Genomic DNA, 26,375 nt, shown 5'->3' with positions numbered 1-26,375 from the left:
AAAAAGCAAACTTGCATTTTTATTCATTTACATGCATGACCAAACAACCACTCTGGGTCTCCTACCGGTAAATTCTTCCCACAACCCTACACTACCCAAGTGTACAATGTTTCCAGCAGGTTGGATCAGGTTTGGCCTGGTCAAGTTGGATTAGTTTTGGAGTTAAGAGTCAGGTTTAGGTTGGGCCAAACCCAAACAAAACCCGACCACTTCACATCCCTGATCTATCCGTTTGTTGAGGGCAGCACCAAACCGAATTTGGGCCTTCAAATCTAAGCGTCTAGTTACTAAAAGTCTAAAACTAGAGAAACAAGGTCATTCGCTAGAGAAGAAAACAAGCTAAAATTATCAAGTTTTTTTTTTTTTAATAAATAAGAAATCAACAGTAGGTTACGCCTGAGTAAGTACCCATGCAACACGTGCTGTCCCCCAGCCGCATCATACCGCCTTGAGCAGTTGAGCTGCCATATTTGGAGTGAAGAAAAAGCAAAGTACAAATACACAGGAGATCTTGCTTGCAAGTTGGGGAATAAATTTAGCTTTTTTACACAGCACAATGAAAGAGAATTCCTATTTGCTAGAATATCTAAACAGGCAAATGGACATACATACATATGACTGTCAGGTAAGTTTTGGAATTTATGTAAACACATCTAATCAAATCACAAAAAGGAGAGATTGAAGACAAGTAGGTGCCACTGAGAAGGAAACCAACCACGTCACTGTATTTGCCTGCCATAGCATTGCTAACCTTTTAATCCTATGCTGTTGAGGTTTATGCTAATTGTTCCCTTCTTTAACTGTGTATTTTGGCCTGGCCAGCAGATTTAAGAGAAAGCATAAGCTAAAAAACTCAAGATGCTAAATGAAACAAATCAAGGTCAAGATACATCAAACTTGCACATATACCAAAGTTCTTGAACAGATCTCATGAGCTAGATAACAGATAAACGTCATAAATGTTTTGAATACATAGTTCAAAATATGGATACACCCAATGCACACAAACATGCGTATCGGGTTTTTAGGGTGAGTCATATACTGTATTTATTTTACTTCTTTGGCTCGTATTTTCACAGGGGAGGGGGACTAAAATACTATTATTTAACCATTTAAAAAAACAAAATTCTCAAAAGCCTTTAAAATAGGTTTTTCCTTGGCCAGCTAAATACTAATGATGCAATACAAAAAGTATCAAGAACTGCACAATTAGAATTTAACACTTCAACACACAATTCTGGGTGGCAGGGATTGGGGATTTAGGTTTAAAAATAAAAGTATCCCGCTCAAGGATGGACCGGACAAACAACTCAATTAAGCCTTCTAACTATGGGGTCGGCTAGAGGAATCTTTGTTCTGCCGTTCTGTTTTGTTCGGTATCATACTGAACTTGAATAGAAACAAAAATAAAAAATAAAAAATAAAATTCAAAGATGTAGACACGGAAGCATTACAAATATAGTTTAATAACAAATGAATAATAAGTATCAATCTGCTCAAATACTGAATTTTTCAGCACCAAGCATCTAAAACCATCGATACTCGTTCTTATTTTCAGTTCTTAAAGTTCCTAGGATGTTAGGAGGCTCTCTAATAATCCAATAGCGTATAACTTGAACCATGGCCGTAAATAACATGGATTACACCAACATAAGAATTCAGGGACTTCAGTATTGATGATATCATAAGATTACTTAATGTGGCCACCACCTTCTGATGTTCCATTGGGATACATTAGGCTTCGTTGGGTTTGTGGAAAGATTTGGGTGGGATGGGATGGGATGGGATGGGAAAGTGTAAAAATCATTGTTTGGTTTTATATATGGGGAAATAATGGGACAAGCACTATGACGAAGAGGAAGCCGCTGTAGGGTCCTCTGTTTCACCAAGAGGAAGACGAACAGTAGTTCACCGGCAGAAAGCGAAGACGATGAACAGTGTCGCTGGTCACCATTGGAAAGTGAACAGTGCCGCCAGAGACAGTAGTTCACCAGCGGAAAGTGAAGACAATGAATGGAGAGCTACTAGAGGGTAAATGATCCTGGTCACCACCGCTGGTATTTCCTATGTTCGTTGTCGAGAAGATGATGAACAGTGATTTTTTTGGGTGAAAAACAAAAGATGGAAGAAGAAAGAAAAGAAGAGAGGAAAGAGGAAGGGAGTGGCTGAGAGGGGGTGCCGCCGCCGCTGCTCTGCTTCTGGGTTCGAACAGGGAAAGGGAGGTAGCAGATTGCCGATGGTAACGGGGAAGTCACTGGTTCTTTCCCTCCTCTGTTCGTCATCGATGGTAATAGTGATTTCTCAAAATTTCCCACCAGGGTCGCACGGTTTTGGTGTGACTCCAAATCCACGATTTTGGGATCTGACATCCTACATTTTTCTCATCCCATCCCTCTATTTCCCTCAAAACAAATGAGAGAAAAAGGAATATTTTTGGAATATTCCCCTTTTCTCATCCCCATCCCACAAACCAAATGGAGCCTTAGGGAATGAAAAGATCAGCTGTTTTCTCTTAATTAGGGCTGAGATTGAGGTTCCCCACGGGCCACTTGTGTGGAAATTTAAGGAGATACCCCAGTGATGATTGGGGGATATGACATTGTATGCCATATATTTTTAGCCTCCAGAATTAAGACGTCATAAGATCCATTGTGAGCAAACCTGGTTTAGTTGTATGGGGGTCTACCCTTCTTAGGTATAGATAGATCTAGGGGGTACACATGTACCTTTGGTCAATAGGTCCATCAGCCCTTTATCAAGAATTTCCTATTCAACTTGGGTGGGTTTTTGGTCTAGCCCATTTTCTCTTTGTTTTTTTTTATTTTTTAATTGTATGGAACAGTGCCCTAGCGCTTTCTCTTGTGAAGGAGTTAATTTTGTACTCTTTATCTCTTTTCTGTAATTAAGGCTCAGTTTGGGAAGTGTACAAATACAAATATGTACAGTGCAAATACAAGGTTCAAAAATACCAATTACAAGGCTTTTTTTTATCAATAATTACAAGGCTTTGCACCATACATATTTGTATCTGCATCTTCCCAAACTGAGCCTAAGGTTTCTGATTTGCTATTGATAAAAATAACAATGGCAATAGTCACACATGTACCAACCCCCACCTTAATAAAAGGGAAGAGAACACCTACTTGATCCTTTGTTTGTATGTGAGGATTGAGAAGAAAATCTATTAAGGTTCCAAAACACTTGGCGGAAGCCCCTGCAGGAAAGTTCTCCCAAATAGACTATAAGAATCAACTGCTTGTCATCTGTTGATTCATCAACATTAATTTTTACAAGCACTAGTTAGCTCCTTCAACTTCCAATGAAATTTCATACCCTCCCAATTAACCCTTGGATTAGTCCCATTCCACCAATTCTTTACCATCTCAACAAACCCAAAATGACACAGCCACATATTTTCAAATCTGAAGGGAGCTGGCCCTATACTACCCAACTCCTCTCTATTTAACAGTCTCTTTTAGCTCAAATTTGTTGATGAAATTGTTGAACTTCCTCGTACTAGTATTACTTCCTTGCCTCGAGTTATTTGTCTCCTCAGTAAACCAGATCACATTAAAGTCTCCACCATGTTCCTTGCCAAAGTCCTCTAATACCTTCCAACTCCTCTCTCTCTCTCTCTCATATATATATATACAAACACACACACACACACATATATATACCCACTCAAACCAATCAACCATCTATCAGAACTCAATAGACACCGTAAACCTACCAATCAACTCTTCCACTCCCTCCATATTCCACATTGTCACTATACTTCCTGAGATTCCCCAAGAGAGGCACATTACCCAACTGATTTCCCTTGCCTTCCAGAGACTCCTCACCCATCTACCATCAAAATCCGTCCGCTTTGATACTTGGATAAGCAACCTTCAGACTCTAAAATACAGTAAATGTACTTCAATGAATCTAAGAAATTTGTTTTGGTTCTAAACCTCTTTTTTCTGCTTGGTGTCACTTGCATCATTAATTGTCAAGTCCTTCAACATCCACCACCTGCCTATTTGTTCCAAACCCATTCTTCTTAGTCCCACATAAATTGCTTTTTAATTTAATGAAAACCTTATTTTTGTTTTGATGTTTGAATAGATAATTTACCATTGTGCATGGTGTACCGGTGTTTGACATGATACATATCTAACTGTGGATATATACTACATGGATACTCCTAGACATATTCTAATTTTTTAGATTGACTATACTCAATAAATTAATACTTCTAAAATATGAAACAATGTATATTTTAACAGATTATACATAATAGAAACTCAATATCATAAATTTAATTAAATTTAGCAAGATTAGGAAATGACTCTTTGCTTGAAAAACTAGATTTAAAACCATGTTCTATGCAAACTACGAGGTAACCATACTCATACGTGTTTGGGATTTAGGAAACAAAGAATCATATCCTGGTTTCCCTTTACACATGTCTGTGTAGCATCTACATATCGGCATCATAAGATAGGAGCAGGTTTGCAAGTGGAGTCATTTAGCAATGGAGTCTAAATGCCCCAAGAAACACCCTTGTAGTAAGTCACTTTAGGGCTTAAGAAAGTCCAAGTTCCACTAATTCTAGATTCATGGAAAAAAATTGATCCAAAAGACCTTGCCATGTGTTCTGTTACTGGTGTTAGTGAAGGGGTATTTCGGTCTTTGTACTTGGTGAGAATGTTGATGTGAAATGTTATGTTAGTTCGAGTGCCTCTTACTTAAAGAAGGGCACTTAAGTCTTTTCCAATAAGTTAATATAATAACAGGTCTGGCCGAATCTAGGGATAACTTTTTCTCTAAATTCGAACCAGCCCTTCTCTCTTTTCTTTCTTCTTCTTTCCTCTCCTACTTCTTGCTGTTTACTTTACTTTACAGTCAACGAACAAGACAGAATTCTAGGGCAGGTCAAACTTCAACATGGTATCAGAGCCAGGTTAAACAAATCAGACTTGCTAGAATTCTGTCTTCTGCGCATTCGAACTAGGGTTTCTCTTGGGTTTCTCAGCTGTGAGTTGGAGACTGGGAAAAGGGCTGAAAAGGAGTGATCACCCTCTTCCCTAGGAGGTTCCTATGCCTCCGATTGTGTCGTTGGTGATTGGTTGCTGTGGTTTCTAAGCCCTAGTTAGGGCTGGTACATGTGGTGCAGTGGTGTCTCAGTCCTTCGTGTGGTTGGCCTTCAGGCGATGAGGTGAAGTTTTTTTTATGCATATTTTCTGTTATGGAATACATGAGAGGTGTAGTACAGTTCGTATGATGGGCTTTCAGATAGCAGTATGCTAGGGTTTATTTTGGTTTGTGTGTGATTCGAAGGGCAATAGTGTCTACTTAATGGTGAAACTTCCGGTAGCTGTGGATTAGGGTTTGTGGTGTTACAAGTATGGTTTTCAGCATTTAATATTGCTGAAATCAGTGTGTAGACTTCGGTGAGTAGGGTTTGTGGTGTTGCAGTTTTCAGCATTTAATACTGCTGAAATCAGTGTGCAGATTTCGGTGAGTAGGGTTTGTGGTGTTGCAGTTCTCAGCATTTATTACTGTTGAAATCAGTGTGCAGATTTCGGTGAAGTGTCTGTGTGTAGTGTGCAGTGTGTAGTGCTCAGAATTCAGTGCTAAGAATTCAGTGATAAGGGAGTTCGGCAATGGCAGATAACAGTGATAGTAAACCTAGTGTCATGATATCTACTGACTACCTGAATGTCCAAATGACCTCCATTAAACTGAATGGAGAGAATTATGTCCCTTGGGCCAAGTATGTAGAGGTTTATATGAAGGCGAAGAAGAAAATGAAGCACATAAGAGAGGAGAAACCCCCCGCTAATTCTCAGGAGTATGAAGACTGGGAACAGGAAGATGCATAGATCATCACATGGTTGTGGAACAGTATGGAACCCAGAATCAATGTGAACTTCATGTTTCTTGACACAGCCAAAGAGGTGATCATGCTAAGAAACTGTATTCAAGTCAGGATAATACCACTAGGGTATATCAACTGTATCAGGAATACTTCAATCTGCAACAGGGAAATCAAAGCCTTGAGGAGTACTATGCCAGTGTGAGGAATATCTGTAATGAGTTAAATGTCTATCATCCTCTCACTTCTGATGTCAAAGTTCAACAGCAACAGCGAAAGCTGCTTGATGTGACACGGTTTCTGGTGAGGCTGAAGTCTGAGTATGAACCAGTACGAGCCCAGATACTAGGGGGATCTGCTCTTCCATCTTTAGAGGAGGTGTTTGCTCGTCTTCGGAGGGCTTCCATTGGATCTATGGATTCTAATGTCTCAAATAAATCAGCATTTGCAGTGTCAAGAGGTCGAGGTGGCAGAAGTGGGGCTCGAGGAGCCCAGGCTGGCAGGTGTGGTAGTGGTGGATCTACACATATCCGTGGTGGTGGTCGTATTGGAGGCAGAGATTCAGGGGGAGCTCGTGGTAGAGGACGTGGCTCGGGTCCACGGAAGTGTACTCATTGTGGTTTGGATGGACATACTATTAACTACTGCTATGACTTACATGGTCCTCCCTCGACGTGGGCCAACCATGCCATGACTAGTGACACTAGTTTCAGCTCTAGACAGGAGAACCGGTCAGCTGACCCGATGCCTTCTACTCCCTCAGATGGTCCAGGCAAGGAGATGGTGAGTGTTCCTCGGGATGAGTATGAAAGATTTGTTCAATCCAAGTCGCAGCAGAACACAGCTACCTTTGCACACTCAGGTATGGCTTGTTTGGCATCCACACCCAACCCCTGGATTATCGACTCTGGAGCCTCCGATCACATGACAGGAACTCCAGGTGTGTTTTCATCTCTCACTCATTGCTCAACATCACAATCTAGTACCCTTGCTAATGGCTCCACATCATCTATATGTGGTGTTGGTAATGTTGACCTAGACCTTCTATCCCTATCCTCTGTTTTATATGTACCTAAGCTTCCATTTAATCTTATGTCTGTTAGTAAGCTGACCAAGTTCCTTAAGTGCTCCATCACATTTTACCCTTCTATGTGTGTTTTTCAGGATCTCAAGACGGGGATGAAGATTGGTGGAGGGCATGAAGCCGGTGGACTGTATTATCTTGATGGTGATGGAAGAACGTCAATGGCCCTTCAGTCATCCATTTCTCCTCTCCAGTGGCATTGTAGATTTGTTCATCCTTCGCTGAAAGTGTTGCAGTCCTTAGTCCCTTCATTGAGTCAACTTTCTGTTTTAGATTGTGAGTCATGTCAATTTGGGATCGTGTTCCCTTTCGTTCTAGAGTCGATAACCGTGTGTCGAGTCTTTTTTCTTTAATTCATTCAGATGTTTGGGGTCCTTATAAAGTGATGTCATATAATGGATACAGATATTTTGTTATTTTTGTTGATGACTGTTTAAGAATGACGTGGCTCTATTTAATGAAAGAAAGAAGTGAATTATTTGCCATCTTCCAGAAATTTTATGCTGAGATCCGCAATCAATTTGGCGTTCACATCAAAATTTTCCGTTCTGATAATGGTCGTGAATACTTGTCTTCATCTTTTCAAGAATACTTGGACCAACATGGCATTATACACCAAACTTCATGTACCTACACTCCGCAACAAAATGGGGTTGCTGAGAGAAAGAACCGCCATCTTGTAGAAACGGCACGCTCCCTCATGCACCACATGAATGTTCCCAAAACCTTTTGGAGCGATGCAATGCTCACCTCTTGTTTCTTAATTAATCGGATGCCCACGTCTATCCTTGATGGTCGTTCTCCTTTTAGTGTCTTATTCCCCAACATGTCTCCGTTTCCGCTTTCTCCTCGGGTATTTGGGTGTGTCTGCTTCGTTCATAATCTGGGTCCCGGGACTGACAAGTTAGATGCACGTTCCCTGAAGTGTATCTTCCTTGGCTATTCCCGAACTCAGAAAGGGTACAAGTGTTATCATCCCAGTTCTCGTCGTTCCTTGGTATGTGCTGATGTTACATTCTTTGAGTCTACTCCGTTCTTCGTGGGGTCCGGTGCTGCTGCTTCCTCCACATCACCACCTCCTCTTCCTCTTCCTGTGGCTGATCCACCTCCTCTGGTTTCAGTCATGCCTACGTCCTTGCCTCCGATGCCACCGTCTGTTGACCGTCCACCCATCCGTCACATGTATACACATCGCCCGCGTGTACCGGCTGCAGCTCCTCCAACTTCATCACCGTCGACAGATTCAGCTCCAGCTCCGACACCAGCCTCCGATCTAGATCTTCCTATTGCCTTCCGGAAAGGTAAACGTACTTGCACCCTTCACCCTATTTCCAATTTTGTTTCACTTACCTCTCCGCTTCCCATCGCCAGTTCATCTCTTTGTTATCCTCCGTGGTTGTTCCTAAGGATGTCCAGGAAGCCCTTACCTCTCCAGAGTGGTGCCATGCTATGGAAGAAGAGCTCTCTACTCTGCATCATAATCACACTTGGGATCTCACCGCTCTTCCTCCTGGGAAGCAGGCTGTCGGTTGTAAGTGGGTGTATAGTGTTAAGTACTTGCCAGATGGTCGTGTTGAGCACCTGAAGGCGCAGCTGGTTGCCAAAGGGTACTCCCAAACCTATGGCATCGACTACACAGAGACATTCTCCCCGGTTGCTAAGATAGGGTCAGTTCGTGTCGTCATCTCCCTTGCAACTATGTATGATTGGCCTCTCCATCAGCTAGATATCAAAAATGCCTTTTTGCATGGTGATTTGCTCGAGGTCTACATGGAGCAACCACCAGGGTTTGTTGCTCAGGGGGAGGATGGTAAGGTATGCAGACTTAAGAAGGCTATTTATGGACTTAAACAGTCCCCTCGAGCATGGTTTGGTAGGTTCAGTGAGGTGGTCAAGAAGTTTCGTATGAAACAGTGCCAAGTTGATCACTCTGTCTTCAGTTTTGACTCTTCAGCAGGCAAAATAATATTAGTGGTGTATGTGGATGATATCGTTGTGACTGGGAATGATAAAATGGGCATTGACAGATTGAAGGCATTCCTACAAGAACACTTTCAAACAAAGGACCTTGGTAAGTTGAAATACTTTTGGGGCATAGAGGTAGCAAGATCTAAGCATGGCATTAATTTGTGTCAGAGGAAATATGTGCTTGATTTATTGGAAGAAACAGGGTTGTTGGGTACTAAACCGACTGAGACACCTATGGAAACAAATACGAGGCTGAGCAGTGATATAGGTGAAGTATTTGAAGACCCTGGTAGATACCGACGACTTGTAGGCAAACTAAACTATCTAACCATTACTCGGCCAGATATTTCATTTGCGGTTAGTGTGGTGAGTCAGTTCATGCAGACACCTTTGGTCCCACATTGGAATGCAGTGCTAAGGATTGTGAGGTATCTGAAAGGAGCTCCTGGTCGTGGTTTGCTGTACAGGAGTGGTGGAAAACTGGTAGTAGAAGGATACACCGATGCTGATTGGGCATGTTCTATGTCTGATAGACGATCTACCACAGGCTATTGCACCTTTCTGGGGGGTAACCTAGTAACGTGAAAAAGTAAGAAGCAAACAGTTGTGGCAAGAAGCAGTGCAGAAGTAGAATATAGGGCCATGGCACATACTGCTTGTGAATTAGTGTGGCTGAGGAACCTTCTACAGGAGATAGGATATAACATCAGTACTCCAATGAAGCTCTATTGTAACAATCAGGCAGCAGTTCATATTTCTTCTAATCCGGTGTTTCATGAAAGAACCAAGCACATCGAAGTTGACTGTCATTTTGTGAGAGAGAAGGTGCTGAATGGGGTGATAGAAACTGCATATGTTAGTACGGGAAACCAGTGGGCAAACTTGTTTACAAAAGGTTTGAGTCGGGGGAGAGTGGACTACATATGTAACAAGCTGGGATTATATGATATATACTCACCAGCTTGAGGGGGAGTGTTAGTAGTGTTGGTGAAGGGGTATTTCGGTCTTTGTACTTGTTGAGAATGTTGATGTGTATTGTTATGTTAGTTCGAGTGCCTCTTACTTAAAGAAGGGCACTTAAGTCTTTTCCAATAAGTTAATAATATAATAATAGGTCTGGCCGAATCTAGGGATAACTTTTTCTCTAAATTCGAACCAGCCCTTCTCTCTTTTCTTTCTTCTTCCTTCCTCTCCTACTTCTTGCTGTTTACTTTACTTTACAGTCAACGAACAAGACAGAATTCTAGGGCAGGTCAAACTTCAACATGTTCTATATGTAGGGATGATAGCATTGCAGAGGAAATTACCTAACAGAAATTAACATGTCCAAACAGATCTGATAACATAGTAATACATCCAAATTTGCTGAAAAATAATAGATTAGAAGGAAACCCGAACTGTTTGCAGAACTGAGGAACACTAGTCAAATAATGCTGTCCTTGAATCTGAATTGTCCCCCTTTTGGATGCATAGGTATTACAACAACCAGACCCCAGGATCTAAAGACGTTATGGTGGCACTAGCACATGCACCACAAGGTGTAATGAATCTCTTGGTAAAGAAAGACTTGGCAAAAGGAGAAAAGAGAAAATGTGAGATATCAGAGAAAAGAGAAGCTCCACTTGAAGCTGTCTACCATTTTGAAAAGCCCTCTCTAATGTAGAAAAGTAGGCTATCTTATGGGTGGAAATGGAATTAAAGGCCCATGAAATGGCCAAACAGCTTAATAGCCTTAATACCCAATCTCTCGATCTAAACAGAAATGTATAACATTAAGATCAAATTATGCAAATGGGGGAAAACAGCAAGCAAAAATCTAGAACATGAATGTGCACGGCATGGCAGAACAGAAGGGCATGCACACACTGACACCAGGAAACATATAAGATTTCAGTCAGTCTGTCCATTACCAGCTAGACTTTTAGTTTGTTTGTATCTTTTAATTTATACTAATGTTTTATTCACTTCAGTAATTTAAAACATTGTTAATTGTTGTTTCAATTATGAATGAATTAATTTGTAGTACGCAGAAGCTGAGAATAAGGGATTTGCTTATGTGTTACTGTTATGCTTAAATTTTGGTACATCTAATTTGTTTTGTGTTACAGTAAAATGGTAATTGTAACTTGTACATTGGAATTGCGTTTTTTGTATTAACATGTTGAAATTGTAATTTTTAAATTTGCCTTGTGCCTTCTCACTTTTAAACGTTGGCCTGACATGTACCTGTTTGTTTAGTATGCACAGCATCTAAGACAAAAGCCTAAGACAAACAAACATGCTCCATTTCACATGGTTCAAATTCAGGTTTTAGTTTGTAATTTTAAGTTTAAAAAAATGGATTTATGGTACAGACAAATGGTGTTCTTTTGCAAGGCAACTTGTAGGTTCTGTTCACTTTTTTTTTTATTGGTTGTTCTCTTCACTATTATAAAGTTCAATGTTCATAGTCCAGATGAAGTTTACCTTTTGTTTGACAAGAAAACGTAAGAATTCTTTTTTCCCTTTCTTCAAAAAAATCTCAAATTTGCCAAGCTTTTTATCCTACTTATTAGGCATAATTCTGCTGAGTAACCAAATAATAGGTTCCTACCTAAGCTTTAGATCCTACTTATCATGAACTGGCTTGCAAATTAGTACAAAACATACCAGTTCACAGGCCTTAAAATAGGATTGAGCAATTTAGGCTAGTATGTGCCAAACATAGCAGAACAAATTCTGTAGTATAAAGAACTAAGGACTAACATAATGTTTCTGATGTGTTCTTTGTTTAAAGAATTGAGTAAGGATTAACAAGACCATTCATCAACCTTTAAAGCTGACCAGCTCGCAGGTTTGGCAGTCAGCACTAACAAAACCCAGGACCTGGCCAGCTATCCAGGTCACCATTTCACTAGTTCAACCACCAAAAAACATTGGCTGTAATTGTTAATGTGATCCCAACATAACTTGATTTATTAAAACTGGTTAACAAGAGTAATTTGATACCTCAGTATGTTCTTTATATTATAGTCATACTAACAACAGAAGCCAAAACAAAAGATCATAGGAAATGTACCAAACTCTAACTGTCATAAAAGCGAGAACGGCGCCTCCGAGAACTGCAACACAGTAACAGCAGATCAAAAGATTAAAATAAATGGAAACAATATTTACAACTACTACAGAACATACAATCTAGTGATTTAAGTATAATTATTTGCATAAAGAGAAAAATACAGTTACATAGTGATTTGAACAAAATTATTCAAGTTCTGAAGGCATGCCAGCTGGTTGGAGTGAAAAGAGTAGTTATATGGAGGTTAACACTATGAGATTAGTGCATTGAGCCCAGCCAATAGGGGATTTATAAAAATAAGTTTGGTGGCAGTAGTATGGGGAATCAGGGCCCTTCCAGTGTGACAGGTGTGTTTAGAAATGGAAGTGGTGGCCTCATAGGTTCATTTTCAGGCCCTATAGGGATCGGAAATTCTACAAGGGCAGAATTGTCAGCTGTGCTACAGGCATTAAGATTAGCAAGGCAAATGAATTTGGTAAGGATTGTAACAGTGGGTGACTCACTAGTGATAAAAGTTGGCTCAAGCATCATGAAAAGGGGATGGGGGTACTTCAGGAAGGAAATCAAGAAAATTTAGAGGATTACTAAAAGTATGGAAGCTGAGTTCGATGGATTTCTAGGATGACAAATAGCTTGGCTGATGCTTTGGCTAAAGAAGGGGTGACCAGAGAGCAGTTTTTTTAGCCCATTTGTATATATAACATATGGGCCTATGGGGTTAGACTAAATAGCCTAACAGAGGGCTCCCTTGTATGATTTTCAATATTTAATTACTGATCAATAAAATAAAATAAAATAAACAATAGGAGTAATTTTTTTTGATAGATATTTGAAGGCAAAGTAAATTCAAATGGCATCGCTTTAAACACATTCAAAGGCATTTTTTTATTCATGGTTATATCAACTCAGAGGTCATTCATGGGTATACCCTGTAGGGTATAACAGGTTCTTTGATATTGAAACTTTGTTTCTTTAGGGCTCTGTTTTGCAAAGGGGGGAATTGGTTTGGCTTATGTTGTAGTCTATAGGTTCCTTGTACAGGTCCATGGTGTACAAAGGGTCTCCTCTTTGTATTTTCTGCTCACTTCTTTTCAATACAATACTTTTTCAAAAGAAGATTAATATTTTTTGAAGATAAACAAAGAAGAAAATTCAGTAAAGAGAGAAAGATAAAGAGAGAAAGAAAACCTATAAATAGAAGTCTGTTTATGACGTAGAGAAAGAAAGTATTTCATCATGTTTCTCATCACATATTAACATAATGTAAAGAAAGAAAACCCTCCAAACTTGTTTATCTTAATAATTATAATAAAATACTATAAATAGAAATCTGTGCACAATTGCTTAGATTGCTCTCAATGCTTTACATTTATTTGAATATGAGATGGCACACTTGTTTCTGTTTATGCGATTTATGTAAATTAATAATTCTAAAATTTAGATTTACAACTTTGCAAGTGATGCATTGATAGCTAATTATGGATTATGATACTTCATATGGTGATATTTAATTTTTTTTATTTAAATGCAATATTTCTATTATTATAAATTGTAAATGTGTAAAGTTTCTAGTTTCTTGTAATTTTTCCTATTTGGGGGGATACTTACTAATGTTTATTTATTTTATCTAATTGTTTGTTTAAAATTCTTAGTAACGAAAAAATCAATGCAAAGTGGTTTACACTTCGTACATTCTAGTTTATGCCTCACACCTTAAGATAGTAGAGCACCTTGTGTCACACCTCCACCTTCTAAAACATTGTTTAGTATGTAGGCAAGCACCAATCAAGTTATCACAAACATATTCTCTTAATTACATTTCTACCAAGGGTAGAGAAAACTTTCTGATACTGATTTAGAAGTGTAAAGGAACATAATAACAAAGTAGAATATTCTGGTTTATATTTCCATCTTTCATTTGAGAGAGAAACCAAAGAAAGTAAACAGATTGAACAGAATTCTGCATATGACAATCATTGCCATCCTGTTGTGGGCCATAGGCCTTTGTTCTAGCACTTATCTCATGTGAAGAACCATAATCATCCAAGTTTCATGTACAAAGCTGTAAATGGTTTTCCTCCTCATAGAATCAAGGTTTTATTAAATTTTATAAATTAATATTATGTCATAAAATGGTATCAGTGGGCTGTGTTTACATCTTGTTGTTCCAAAAGCCCCCAACTAAACTCCTAAAAGAACAAGTGGTCAAGCTGAGGCAGCTGAGTGGAAGCGTAAATATGAATTTGAGAGCACAAGAAATCTTAGTAAGGAAGTCAGAGAACTTTCATTTGGAGAACATTATCCAAAAGTGAATATGGAATACGAAGAAGTTTTCTCATCAACAGCAATATGGAGAAGAGAAGTGGATATCGAAGCTAAGAAGTTCTGTTTCGAAGAAGGTAGAAACAAGGGTAGGTGAACATTAAAGATCAGAGAAGAAAAAAGAGCCACCATTTACGTAGCTGGGGTGATTAGATGGCTGAAGGGCTTCGTGGATGGGACAACATTCTCCATTAAAAAACAAGGTTGGAAGAGTGCAGTGGGAGCAGATGGGAAAAGGTTTGAAGTTGAGTTGAGGAGAAAAGTGAAAGGTTGGTTTGTAGTGATCATGGAAATATTTGGTGATAACAGAAAACAGATGCTATGTGTGCCAGAGGGTAAAAAGAGAACAGGGTGGAGAATGTTTGCAGATTTATTACAGGAGCTTCTGTTGTATGTGGAGGAAAGGCAAATTCCAAAACAATGCAATGGTCCAGAGGACTGTGACAAGTAGAGACACAATGAGAATTCGAAGAAGGAAAAACCAAAAAAATAGGAGCTCCAGAAGCTACGGTGTGTAGCAAAACGAAAAGTCAAAAGATGCTATTAGATGTGGAGAAAGGAGTTTGGGAGAAGAACATAATTATAACAGCAGCCACAATATTACAGATTGTGGAAGGATTTTGGAAGCTGTTATGAAGAGATTCAATTTAAAAGGTTATGTGAACATTAAGCCCTTCGATGATTCAAAGGCTGTACTATTTGAAGTTGACGAAGAAGCTGTGCTCCCCACAGCTGAAATGGTGGAATCTTTAGATGGTAGGGTAAGGGCAGAGGGCCTGTATATGTCTTGTAACCAGAATCCGGTTGTTTTAAGGAATTCTTATGCTTCGGCTAGTGGGACTTCCCTTTAATCTCTGGAATGAGAAAATCCTTAAAAAGTTGATCCAGACTATGGGTGGAACGCTGATAGCATATAATCTTCAAGATACCCACGCTGCAAGAATCAGAATTGTGGGACTGAAGCCTGAAGAAGTCCCCAGATGCATAAATCTGCTCGCAGAATCTGGCTTAAGGTCTGGGTTCTCTACTGGAAGTTGAAGCGTCTCTGTGGATGAAGAGTACCAAGGAAGAAGACAATGGCATTTTCGAGGGATAGGTTACATGTGAAAAGGAAAAGATAGGACAAGAATCTTCAGTGGCTGAGAGCTATAGCTTTTCTGGAGATTCTATTACTTGGACCACCCCCACCCCCTCTTTAGGAGGAATTTATTTGACTAGGAGCTGGAAGAGAATATGGAGCTATTGGAGAATCTACAGAATCAGAAGATAGACTTAACTTTGGAAGACGAATGGTGCTGGAAATAGAATTCTGATGGTTGTTTTTCTGTCAAGTCATTAGCTTCCAAGATGTGCAGCACAGGCTCTACAGTTTCCCTGCCATTCAGATTTGGAATCCAACAAGCCCTTCTAAATCCAACTTTCTGGTGTGGCCAATGGCCCTAGATAAATGTCTCCCCAGATCTAATCTTGAGAGGCGTGGCATCCAAATTTTGGACTCCTCTTGTGGACTGTGTGGTTCCCTCCCTACAAATCATCTCTGTATTCACTGTTCGGTTTCCTCCCTGGTGTGGGAGCATTTCCTGAAATCTATGGACATTAGCTGGGTTATGCCAAGGTCGGTCAAGGAGCTGCTGTGCTGTTGGAGAATTAAAGGCCTAAACAAGAAAGGAAAATTAGTGTGGAAGACCATTCCTGCAGTTGTCTTGTGGTCCATTTGGACTGAAAGGAACAACAAATTTTTTTGTAATAGAGCTAAAAGTCCTGAAGAGTTCGTGGAGAGAGCTGTAGGCAAGCTGTTCTCTTGGGTGTCTGTTACTGAGGAATTTAAACATCTGAATTTGTCTCTCTTGTTTCGGTCTCAGTCTTGGTGGAGTATGTAACCTGTGTTGTTCTCAGGCTGTCTTTTTGGCCTGGGTATTGTTGTATTTTCTCCTTTTTGTTTGAATAAATTTACCTTACCTTTTCCAAAAAGAAAAATGAGTATGTATGTTGGCTAAGGTGGATTTGATCGAAGTGACTATTTCTCCCATAGATATGTAGCTTCTCTTTCACAAAGCCAAGTTCTTAGCAAATCTTTCTACTACCAGTTTCCAAACACTTTTTGATCTCAAATTACCCCCCAAAGGCATACCAAGATACTCTAGATGCCAGCTTTTAACCTCAACCTAGAATTCCTGCCACCAATTGAACATCTTGTTCTCCCATGTTAATTCTCGCCACACAACTCTTAGCCAATTCACTTAGTTTTCCTAAAAGTTGGACCATGTAAAAGAAACATTTAGCAAGGCAGGTTATTTTAGTTCTAACTTCTAAGGATTCCACCAGGGTATTGAACTTGTGGTTATGGTCTGGTTCGGGTTACTTGTTTCACTTGTAAATCTTATCACATTTAAGTCTCCCCCCAGACACCAAGGTCCTTCCAATAGACCCCTAATTGCAGCTAATTCCTCCCACAAGAGATTCCTATCTCTATATGAGTTAGGGCCATAAACATTCATTTAGACCCATTCTCTCCCATCACTCACACCTCTCTTTTTTTTCGCTTTTATTGAGAATGAGAATTGTCTAATCAACTCCTATGACACTCCACCTCCTCATTCCTCCAGACTGTAAGTATTCCCCCTAAAGCACCCCAAGAGAGGGCACAAGACCAACTCAACCCTTTACTACTCCAGATACTTCTTATCTATCTTCTATTTAGCCCTGAAAGCTTTGTTTCTTGCAGCATTAATATATGTAGTCTCTCTTTTCTTACCACATTCCTGATAACTCTCCGCTTTCTTAAACTCTCTAAACCCCTTACATTCCAACAAAGAATCTTCATTACAAATTTTAGAGAAGCCCAATTTCTTTCCCCAGTCTACTAATCTCCCCTCTTTTTCTCCCTTTTTCGGTTCTCATCCCTATCATAAGACACTCCACAAGCTAATTTTTCAACCTCACTCCTCTTCTTCTTTCTTATCACCTTCCACTTCCTTCCTAAGGTAAACTCCTAGGTTTCTTCCCCATCTTTTTGGTTTGCTCATTGTTTCTTCCTCCTTTCTCTCTATTTAAAAAAGTACTGCTCTCTCTCTCTACTAGTTCTTAGGGAGTCCCCTGCACTTCCACCCTTTCCTCATTCTTCTCCTCCAACTCAACTAAGCTCGTTAAATGTCCTAAGACCAAGTTCATGATCTTCTCCCGCATTGCCACTCCAACACTTCATTTCTTAATCACTTGGGTCAAAGTTCACACTAGGTGTGGCTCCAAAAGTTAGATCTGCAAAGCCAGTAAGAAAAGAATTAGTGCTAAGCTGAGTAGCAACAAAACCAGAAGAGAAGGCAGAGAGGGGAGGAATAGAAGAGGGAAAAGAGGGGAAAGAAACTAACGCAATAGGGCTGGAACAAACTATCACAAGACAAAAAGAGAGAGGAAGAGAGAGAGAGAGAGAGAGAGGGTGGAGGAAGAGAAAAGAAAGAAAACCCAAGGAATCACTCCAAGGGTCCTAGAATCACTCTAGGGTTTGTAGGAATCATACCATACAGCAAACTTGCAGGAGAGCTCTAAAGAAATCTTCATTAGCTTTAAAAGATAAAACATCTATTTATAGAGTGACCTGTGTGGCCCGGAATACTGTTCACCATAATTACAAAAAAAAAAACATTCCTTGTCTTGTGCATCAAGAAACATAATAACATTCTGAAGGGATGGAAGATTCATCATATGGATGGCCAAACCCTACAGGAAGGTTGGGCAAAATTTCAAAAATTTCTTTTCTCCCATCCTGGAATTGCATTCCCTAATTTAGAAAACTGCATTTTCAAGGTTCGTTCTTGAAACCAAAACTGGATCAAATCTGAAACCAATAGGAAGTGAGGGATATACTTAATACGAAGTAGCAGTAAGTCCCAACGTAGGTGTTCACGCCCAAAGAGAAAACTAAAACCCGCTTCCACTAAAGATGACACAGTGTGTAGTGAAGCAAGATCAACAGGATAGTTCTTCAGCAAGAATCGAGCAAGGGCTGGTGAGCATGCCTTTAAATTGTTTCTTCTACCAAGAAACAATATCAAGAACTCTTCTTGATCAGATCCACAAGTGGAGATCGAACAGGGTAGGGCGGCAATAACTGGAAAGAATTCTGCAGTTTGTTGTTGCGTGTTTGATATGAAGAATTTGCCCCCTATTTATGGCCTTCTTTGGATCAGCCACTTAATCTAATTAGGAGAGAGTTTCCTAATCCAAATCTTATATTTGGATCTGGACTCTTAAGTGGATAAGACTTATCTTATCCTTCAGCTAATACTAATCAATTTAAAACTGAATTCGCCCCCTTTTAATTAACTAACTTAAGCCCAGTTCGAATTGAGCCTTAGGCCCATTAAGCTTATGTGCTCACTTACTCTTTAACCTGCTGCTCAGTTGGCTCTCTTTGTATGGCATGGGACCCTAACATTGATTTACACATCAACCACATGAATTCAGCCCAGCCTTTGTTACAAGGCCTGGCCGAATTCACTGTAGGAGAGTGAACCCCTGAGTCCATCACCATTGGCTCTTAATGGGCCCAACATTTACACTAAATAGTTCATCGATCCAGCCACCTTATGAAAACCCAAGAACTGTGAGCAGATGCAAGATTAGCCCATCAGGTATTACCCTCAATGGTCTTACACTTAACCTCTCAACCCATAATGATCAAACACTGTCCGACAAGAGAGGACATCTCCCTCGACTGCAAGGTACAGTGTTGCACTCTCTACTCACATGGATCCCAGGAATTAAAACCTTTTGCAAACAGTTTGAAACCATAATCTCTATATAAATATATTTTGCAAAAACAAATTTCAACGTTTGAAATCAACTGCCGGCAGTTTAGGTTTCCATCGGAGAGAGTGCATTCCCCGATCATTCACTTTGTCCGACAAAGGGGCTAATCCTGTCACTATGATCACCCACTCAAGTGGATTCTCGAACTGTCCCAACACACCCTGGTTTTGACCCCCTTTAAGGATCTCACTGATTGGCATATCAAAGACAGCACAATCCGATACCTAGTGCAGTACCATAGTCGAGTCTAAGGGTCAGGTGTAACATTCCAGTTTTGCCCATCTATCTCCAAGGTCCAAAGCAATACTGGAATTTGGTCCGGTTCAGGATTTCAAGAAAATCCACATTGCATGTACCTCAAGTCTCACCTTGGCAGCTGAGACAAGCCACCCCAACCAACTTGCCGGCACATCAGCGTCAGCCTTGGCAGGATAAATCTCCTCAGATCTATCCAATGGCTGTGAATATTCTAAACTAACACAAGTCTCATAAGTGTCCAGTTTAAGGGTATTACACAGAAACACACCACAATGACATGAATCAATTATGTACTTTATTCATTTACAATAAATGTTAAAAGATACATCAATCTGATTGGAGCTAAGGGCATAACTGTCTAACACTTTTCTACCTATTAATGCAAATAAACTAAAAATTGAAAGAGAAGCACTACTTTTTTTATTGATCAGCAACACAAAATTGATTCATTAGATTAAAAAATAAAGATACAACAAAGAGTTCTAGGCACAAAACAAAGCCCAACCAGAAACTATTCACTATTTACAAAATTTCCCATAATATAAATTATCTTTGAGTTCCTTGCTTTGCAAGACCATCAGCCAAACTATTTGCAGATGTCCTTATCCACCTTATTTGGATCATCATATCTTTAGGAATCTGCTTGAATCTCCTGAATTCATTCCTTACTTCCATATGATTCCTTCCCCTTTTTTCAACCAGCCCACAACTATTTTTGAATCAGCTTAGTAATCCCCATTTCTTTAGCTTTCTTTACTCCATAGACTGCTGCCAATAATTATGATCTCACCACATCTCCATGCTGAACAGGACCTGAGTACAAAGCTAGAATGTTTCCATTTTCTTCCCTAATTACCGATCAATACACGAAAGAAAAGCACTACTAAGCTAGAGGAACAGGATGTTATAGCCCAAGCCCGCATTGCACTGGTCAAAATGACAAAAATACCCGAGTAGATCAGTCCAAATCCCAAGAGTCTTCCCCATGCCAAATCAGAACCTGTTTGTTGGCCTTCTTCTTATGAGAATAGGTCTTAAAATGCCTGGACCGATCCCCATCAGAAACTCCCTGAACCGGAGAAACACAATCTTTCCCAAGGATAAGCTCTAGATGATGAAGTTCCTTTTTCTGAACTCCGAAGTAACTTGTACAGCTAGTATGTTTTGTTCATTGGGTGTTCATATGCTTGGTTCGTTGTTAAAATGCCTGGACCGATCCCCATCAGAAACTCCCTGAACTGGAGAAACACAATCTTTCCCAAGGTTAAGCTCTAGATGATGAAGTTCCTTTTCTGAACTCCGAAGCAACTTGTACAGCTAGTATGTTTTGTTCATTGGGTGTTCATATGCTTGGTTCGTTGTGATACTCTTTACCTCACTTACGGACACCATGTGCTTGTGCTTAATTTGTTCCTACATTTTTTCTCCATGAGGTTTCTCCAAAGGTCCCTACAGTCAGAAGTATTTTCTTCCACTCCCCACTTCCTTCAGCTCTAGAACTTCTGTACCAGAGTGTTGTTCAAATAAGAGCTCTGTTCCAAACTGACCTAAATCCGCAATCTTACAGCCTCTTGTTGAGCTTATGCTTCCAATGCTTGAAGGTTCATTGACTTCCTCTTCATCTAAGTCCCTTCCTTCCAATTAGTTTCGTCCTCAAAGTCATAATCTTGTTCTCTGTTATAGCGTGGATTGGGTTTATCAGGAGTGGTTGAGTAACCATGAGGAGGCCCATGCTTTTTTAATGAAATATGTGACTCTGGTTCAATTCAAAAATGACTACTAATGAAACACCCAGGTTGTGTTTTGATTTCAACACCTCCACATAAGAGGCCTTGTGACCCTTGGATTAAATTCAAAATAATTTGAAAAAAAAAAATTGATCAGTAACAGAACTTTTATTAATGAAACAAAGAACAATAACTACAGCTTCTTAGGGAAGGGGTAAACTCTCTTAACCCTTCCCAAGAATAAGAGAGTTTGTCGATTCTTGAACCTTCCTCCAACTTTTCAATTTCCAAACCATTTCACTTCTACATTTCCTGCGATCCCACCCAGCTTCTTCCACGTGGCAACCAATCTGCCACATTGTGATCCTCTTCTACCTACGCCCCCTGCTTACAAAGCAACACTTTAGCTTCAGACACGAGCCAAATTGTTCTCCAAGTATCATCAGCAAACACCTCCAACGCTCGGGAAATATTTCCTGGTTTTACTCCCACAATCTAAACATTGGCTGCTCAAAAATCCTGTGTACATTACGCTTCTAAAACTCCTGCCAAAGGTTGAAAGGTAGACTGAGAAGCTTAATAACCATACTACCATCTGAACAGGTTTATTCATTGCAATTGGGCGACCAATTTCAATTGTTAGCTTACACCAAATCGTGTTTCGAAAGTCAGCATTTCCATATGAAAATTCTCCAGACCAAAAATTACTTTCTTTTCTTCAAACAGTATAAGAACCGCCTTTTCTTTTGATTGAATTTTTTCCATTACCATTTCCAGGATTTCATTCCAATCCTCCAATTTTTTCCTTTACCATAATAACCTTCCTCCCTTCACAGTCAGTCTTCTTACCTTCCCACATTACTTTCGGAACTGTTATAGAGGATAATAGTATATTTCTTCTTGTTCAGCTACTGATTTTTCCTCCCCTTCATTTGATTTCTCCTTCTTCTGCTTGATTGAACTTCTTCTCCAGGGAACTTGGTGTTTTCAGTTTTTCTAGGCTCTCCATACTTCAATAGTTCTTCTAGGGCCATAACCATCATCACCAAACCCTGTTTCAGCCTACCTTCTAGTAAGCAGATCATACTTCAAAAGGAAGAAAGCTTCTATTTGAGAGTGGAAAGACCCCACTTCTTGGATACTGTTTTTTGAAAAATAGAATGCCTTATTGCCATGTGTTTTAAGAGGAGACTCTCTAGTCTAAGGGTTTTCCTTTAATATATATAAATATACATATACATATACATAGGTAAGGCCATAGGTGGCTCTCCTATAGATGAAATTAAATTTCTTTATGTAGATACAAGAAAAGAAAGAGTAATAGAGATAGAAGATATTACCTAAATTATCATAAACTGCCCACATTTAGGCTTATATGAATGACCCAGGAAAAAAAAAAAAAAGATTTCTTTCTAAGCTGTGATCAGTAATTAACTGCCTGCTCCCAATCCAGAAACAAACTAGATCATAACTTTGAAGCTTCAACAGTCTTGGAATCCATTCATTGATTACCCAGCCACAAGAACTGCAAGTTATGTTGCATGGTTCTAATCATCACAATGGATTATCCTGACCATCTTTAATGATATATTTTCCTTTGCACCACTCCCTCATGACGTAGTTTCATTATGCAAAATTAGAGCAGTGATCAGAAGTCAGAATAGTTGTTGTACCATCATAACCTAGGCGACTAGGCGCCCAACCAGAATGCCTTGACTTATTTGCAACAAGGCACTCAACTAAGTGATAAAAGTTACAAGGTAGGTGACTCTCTCTCTCTCTCTCTCACACACACACACACACATTAACATATTGAAAAAACTAGCATTGACTTTCACAAAAGATGATTTGACATGTGTTGCAAGGAAACTTAATGTTTTCAATTAACCAAAACTTAGTTTTTTATTTTAAAAACTAACCACCTAGGTGCCCCGCATCACCCAGAATTGCCTAGGCACCTTGGCAACTATTATTATGGTAAGGAGAATTACAGTAAACTTTACATTATGCAATGCCATAAATGCCTAGTACATAGCCAGTGCACTTATGCATATGCTAGAGAGACAGCAGCATATGCATATAATAACAAAAAGGCAAGTCCATCATTTACTATATAGCTGCTAAACTCACTACATAAATAAGCATTTTTTTGGGGGGTGTATTCCAATAAAAAGTCATTTCCATTTGTATGTTTCCAGTTTGAAAAACGGATCTAGGAAAGATATCATAAAAGATGAACCTAATATATTTATAACAGAATTGCACAAATTAATTAATTGTTAATTTATATCAGAAAACCAGAGAGAAGAAAGAAAGAAGAAAAAAAAACAAGTCTTGCATTTTGAGAACAATCAAGCATGAAGAAACATTAAAGAATATGCTTCACTACCTGCGATAACCAAAGCTCCCCCTAGATGGGCGACTTGCACTCCCAAATTCATCATCCATTTCATCAACTCTATATTCAGGTATTTCTGTAGATGATACAGAACCCTCATCAGAATTTGATGCATCATAGCTTGATCGATGATGTCCTCTCCTTGTCTCTGTAGTTCTTGACCTTCTCCGGTTTCTTGAAGTCCTAAAATTGTCAAAGACCTGATATAAAATACATGAAGTCCACCAGTTTCCTTCATCCCCAGGGAAGTCCTCAAATTCATCTCCAGTTTCCTCTTCTCCATACTCAATCACATAATCCCCCAACACCACTCCATGTGGAACTTCAGAATGGATGGTGCTTAAAACATCTATTATCTCAGAAGACTGCTGGAAGTTCTCCCAATCAAGTTGTCTCGCAGGGTCTATCTTTGCTGGACGAGAATGAGGATGCTTGAGTGTTGCATGCTTCTGAAGTTCCATATAGTTACCAACAAATGTACAATGTTCCTCCTCACAGCATCGGCTCTTCTTGTTCAAATTCTGACGAGCTTCTTCAAGAACAACCCAACCTGTAACTTCTCCCCTGCACAATGGACAAGCCGGGTGAGAGCTGCCATGGAGTGAGACTGGCTCATTACTTTCTGTTGAAGTAGCATTTGACATTGTCGGCCCCTTTACTGCTGCTGACACTCCATTTGCACTTTTGAAACGGTCAAGACAGTTTGAATGTGTATGATCTGTATCACACATAAATGGACGACATCCTTGCTCATGGGATGAACATTGGAGGAGAACTGCATTGTGAGGATACTCCAAGCATATAGGACAAATAACATCACAGTTTGTGTTTAATTGAACATCTTCCATCTTGGAAGAGCTGTGGTTGTTTCCTTCTCAGTATATATGTTAAAGATCAGTACAGATCTACATAAAAATCTTCATGCACATTCTTACAATCACAACAGTAACTCAACTCAACAAAACCTTATCCCAACTATGTTGCATCAGTTGCTCTTTCCAGGTCAGCAAGTTGGGATTTAGATCCAACCACATACACCAAGCACAGACCAATTGATCTTTGTCATGTGAAGCCTAATGGAGCATGCACTTGTTCTGGAATTCAGAATTGATATCTGCAAAGGGTAAAGAAAACATTAACAGACTCATATACAAAAATAATACATATATAAATTAACTGAACATAGATTGTACCACCTTTAAAATAATAATAGTCATTCTCTCTGTTGTGCAGAGCACAGAAATATTGAAACAAGAACGGGGAGCAGACAAACCCAACTTTGAATGATAAATGGCTAATTGCATAATTTGCACAAGGTAACATGTGAATGAATGCAATCTGCACCACGACATAACTAGGGATGTTCAGTTTTAGAAAGTTTATACCCCTTAATGTTTAAACCAGGAAATCATAGAAAATATGAACTTCCTAAATGCAATCTGTACCACCAAAAGAAGCAGACTTGAGTCTTAGACTCACCAAGTACCACAACATAACAGGGTCCAGTCCCCCTGAACTAAGTTTACCCAAAGGCAATAACCCACTCCGCCACCCAAGAGAGAGGCGGAAAATCAATCAAAGTCCAATATATTGTTTTTCTTAGAGCATTATCTCTCTTTCTTTTTTTTAGTAATTAATAACAGAAATGGGAAGCCCTTCGGGAAGACAAAAAGAAACAAGGTTTACAAGAACAAGACTTACAATAGGAACCCCCAATCCAGACAAGGGCAGAGAAATAGCAGCACGCTGACCACAACATATTTCCTATTAAATATGCCAAACTTCTTAAGAAAATTTCCTACTCACCATACACCGCAATCCAATAAATTTGCTCATGCATAGCCACATCTCAAGGTTCCCGGAAATGATGTTTATACAAATAAGATTTCTTATAAAAGAGACGAGTGGAAAGATTGCCCTAAGAAATTTATTTAGTAGCATAAGCAGCCAGAACTCCACTGTAAGCTTTAGCCAAAATAAAATGTTTATTTAATACACGTACAATACCTCCTAGAAAGAAATGGATATTAATTATGGTAATTCAACCTTCAGCAAACTCTCCACTCTTTCAGGGTAATATTTTGCAAAATAATTAATTGTTCTCATTTTCAAAGAAAACCCAAGAAAGATTTTTTATGTATGACCCGAAATATTGGGTATTCAAATCCATACAAATAGAATAACAACAATCAGAGAAATATTCAAATCAAAATAAGAAAAACAAACAAATTCCGTACATCCAGAACGTATCAAACTTCAAGAAACTGCAAAGGACATCAGAACTCAAAAAAACTAACATAAGTCAATAAAATCCTATCAGTACAAAATAGGTTCGAAGAGAAACAAGCCCTAAATTTAAAAGTGAAAACAAGAGCGAATAGATCCACAAACTTGGGTTTGTCGGCAGCATCAACCCAAGATTGGAAACCAAAAAATTGACCAGATACATAGTTATCGGAAACGGATAAAAAGACTCCCAAAAAAGAAAGAAAAGAAAAAGCAAAATCCGCTTGGATATCGAAGATAAACAATCCAAAGAATACAAGTAAGATCCTACAAAAGGTAAAGATTGAAATTCACGATTCCTACTAGAGAAAACCATCAAATTCCACAAATACTGTGAAACAAAGTGATTAAAAACTTCCACAGAATAGAGATTTAACCATCAAAATTGAGGAAACTAAACCTTTTTCCCTTCTGCAGAAATTCTTGCCCGGAATCGAAGCCCTAAGAGTGAAAAAAAAGAGCCGTCGTCAGAGTAGAGAATGCTACTCCCTCTTCAGCTTGATTCCGAGGTTCCGAGCTCGCGTCACGTAGGTAGGGTCCTTTTCTTCGATGTACAAGACTTATCGGTTACTCCGAGTTTATATCATTATCAAGACCGTTAT

At 39.3% G+C, this 26,375-nt stretch overlaps 1 protein-coding gene across 4 annotated transcripts; it reads right to left on the bottom strand.

The window, feature by feature from the left end:
- Window positions 1–511: 511 nt before the first annotated feature.
- On the bottom strand, window positions 512–26,375 carry LOC104590432 (E3 ubiquitin-protein ligase, putative (DUF1644)). 4 transcript variants are annotated; one of them, XM_010249102.3, is made up of 4 exons: window positions 26,174–26,375; window positions 23,479–24,601; window positions 11,974–12,016; window positions 512–814 (listed from the first exon to the last, which is right to left on the bottom strand). In XM_010249102.3, exons 2-3 carry the CDS (start codon window positions 24,333–24,335, stop codon window positions 11,980–11,982), a joined length of 894 nt encoding a protein of 297 aa, XP_010247404.1. In that variant the 5' UTR covers window positions 24,336–24,601; window positions 26,174–26,375; the 3' UTR covers window positions 512–814; window positions 11,974–11,979. The 4 variants fall into 4 exon arrangements, with proteins under 4 accessions (XP_010247404.1, XP_088749094.1, XP_088749092.1 ...); XM_088892968.1 differs by lacking the exon at window positions 26,174–26,375 and adding an exon at window positions 25,725–25,848; XM_088892966.1 differs by lacking the exon at window positions 26,174–26,375 and adding an exon at window positions 25,294–25,639.

The sequence above is a fragment of the Nelumbo nucifera genome, chromosome 8, assembly GCF_055504915.1.
Source record: "Nelumbo nucifera cultivar China Antique chromosome 8, China Antique-T2T, whole genome shotgun sequence".
Classification (NCBI taxonomy): Eukaryota; Viridiplantae; Streptophyta; class Magnoliopsida; order Proteales; family Nelumbonaceae; genus Nelumbo; species Nelumbo nucifera.
The sequence above is the reverse complement of the archived record's forward strand: the minus strand, read 5'-3'. Positions and strand labels throughout refer to the sequence as shown.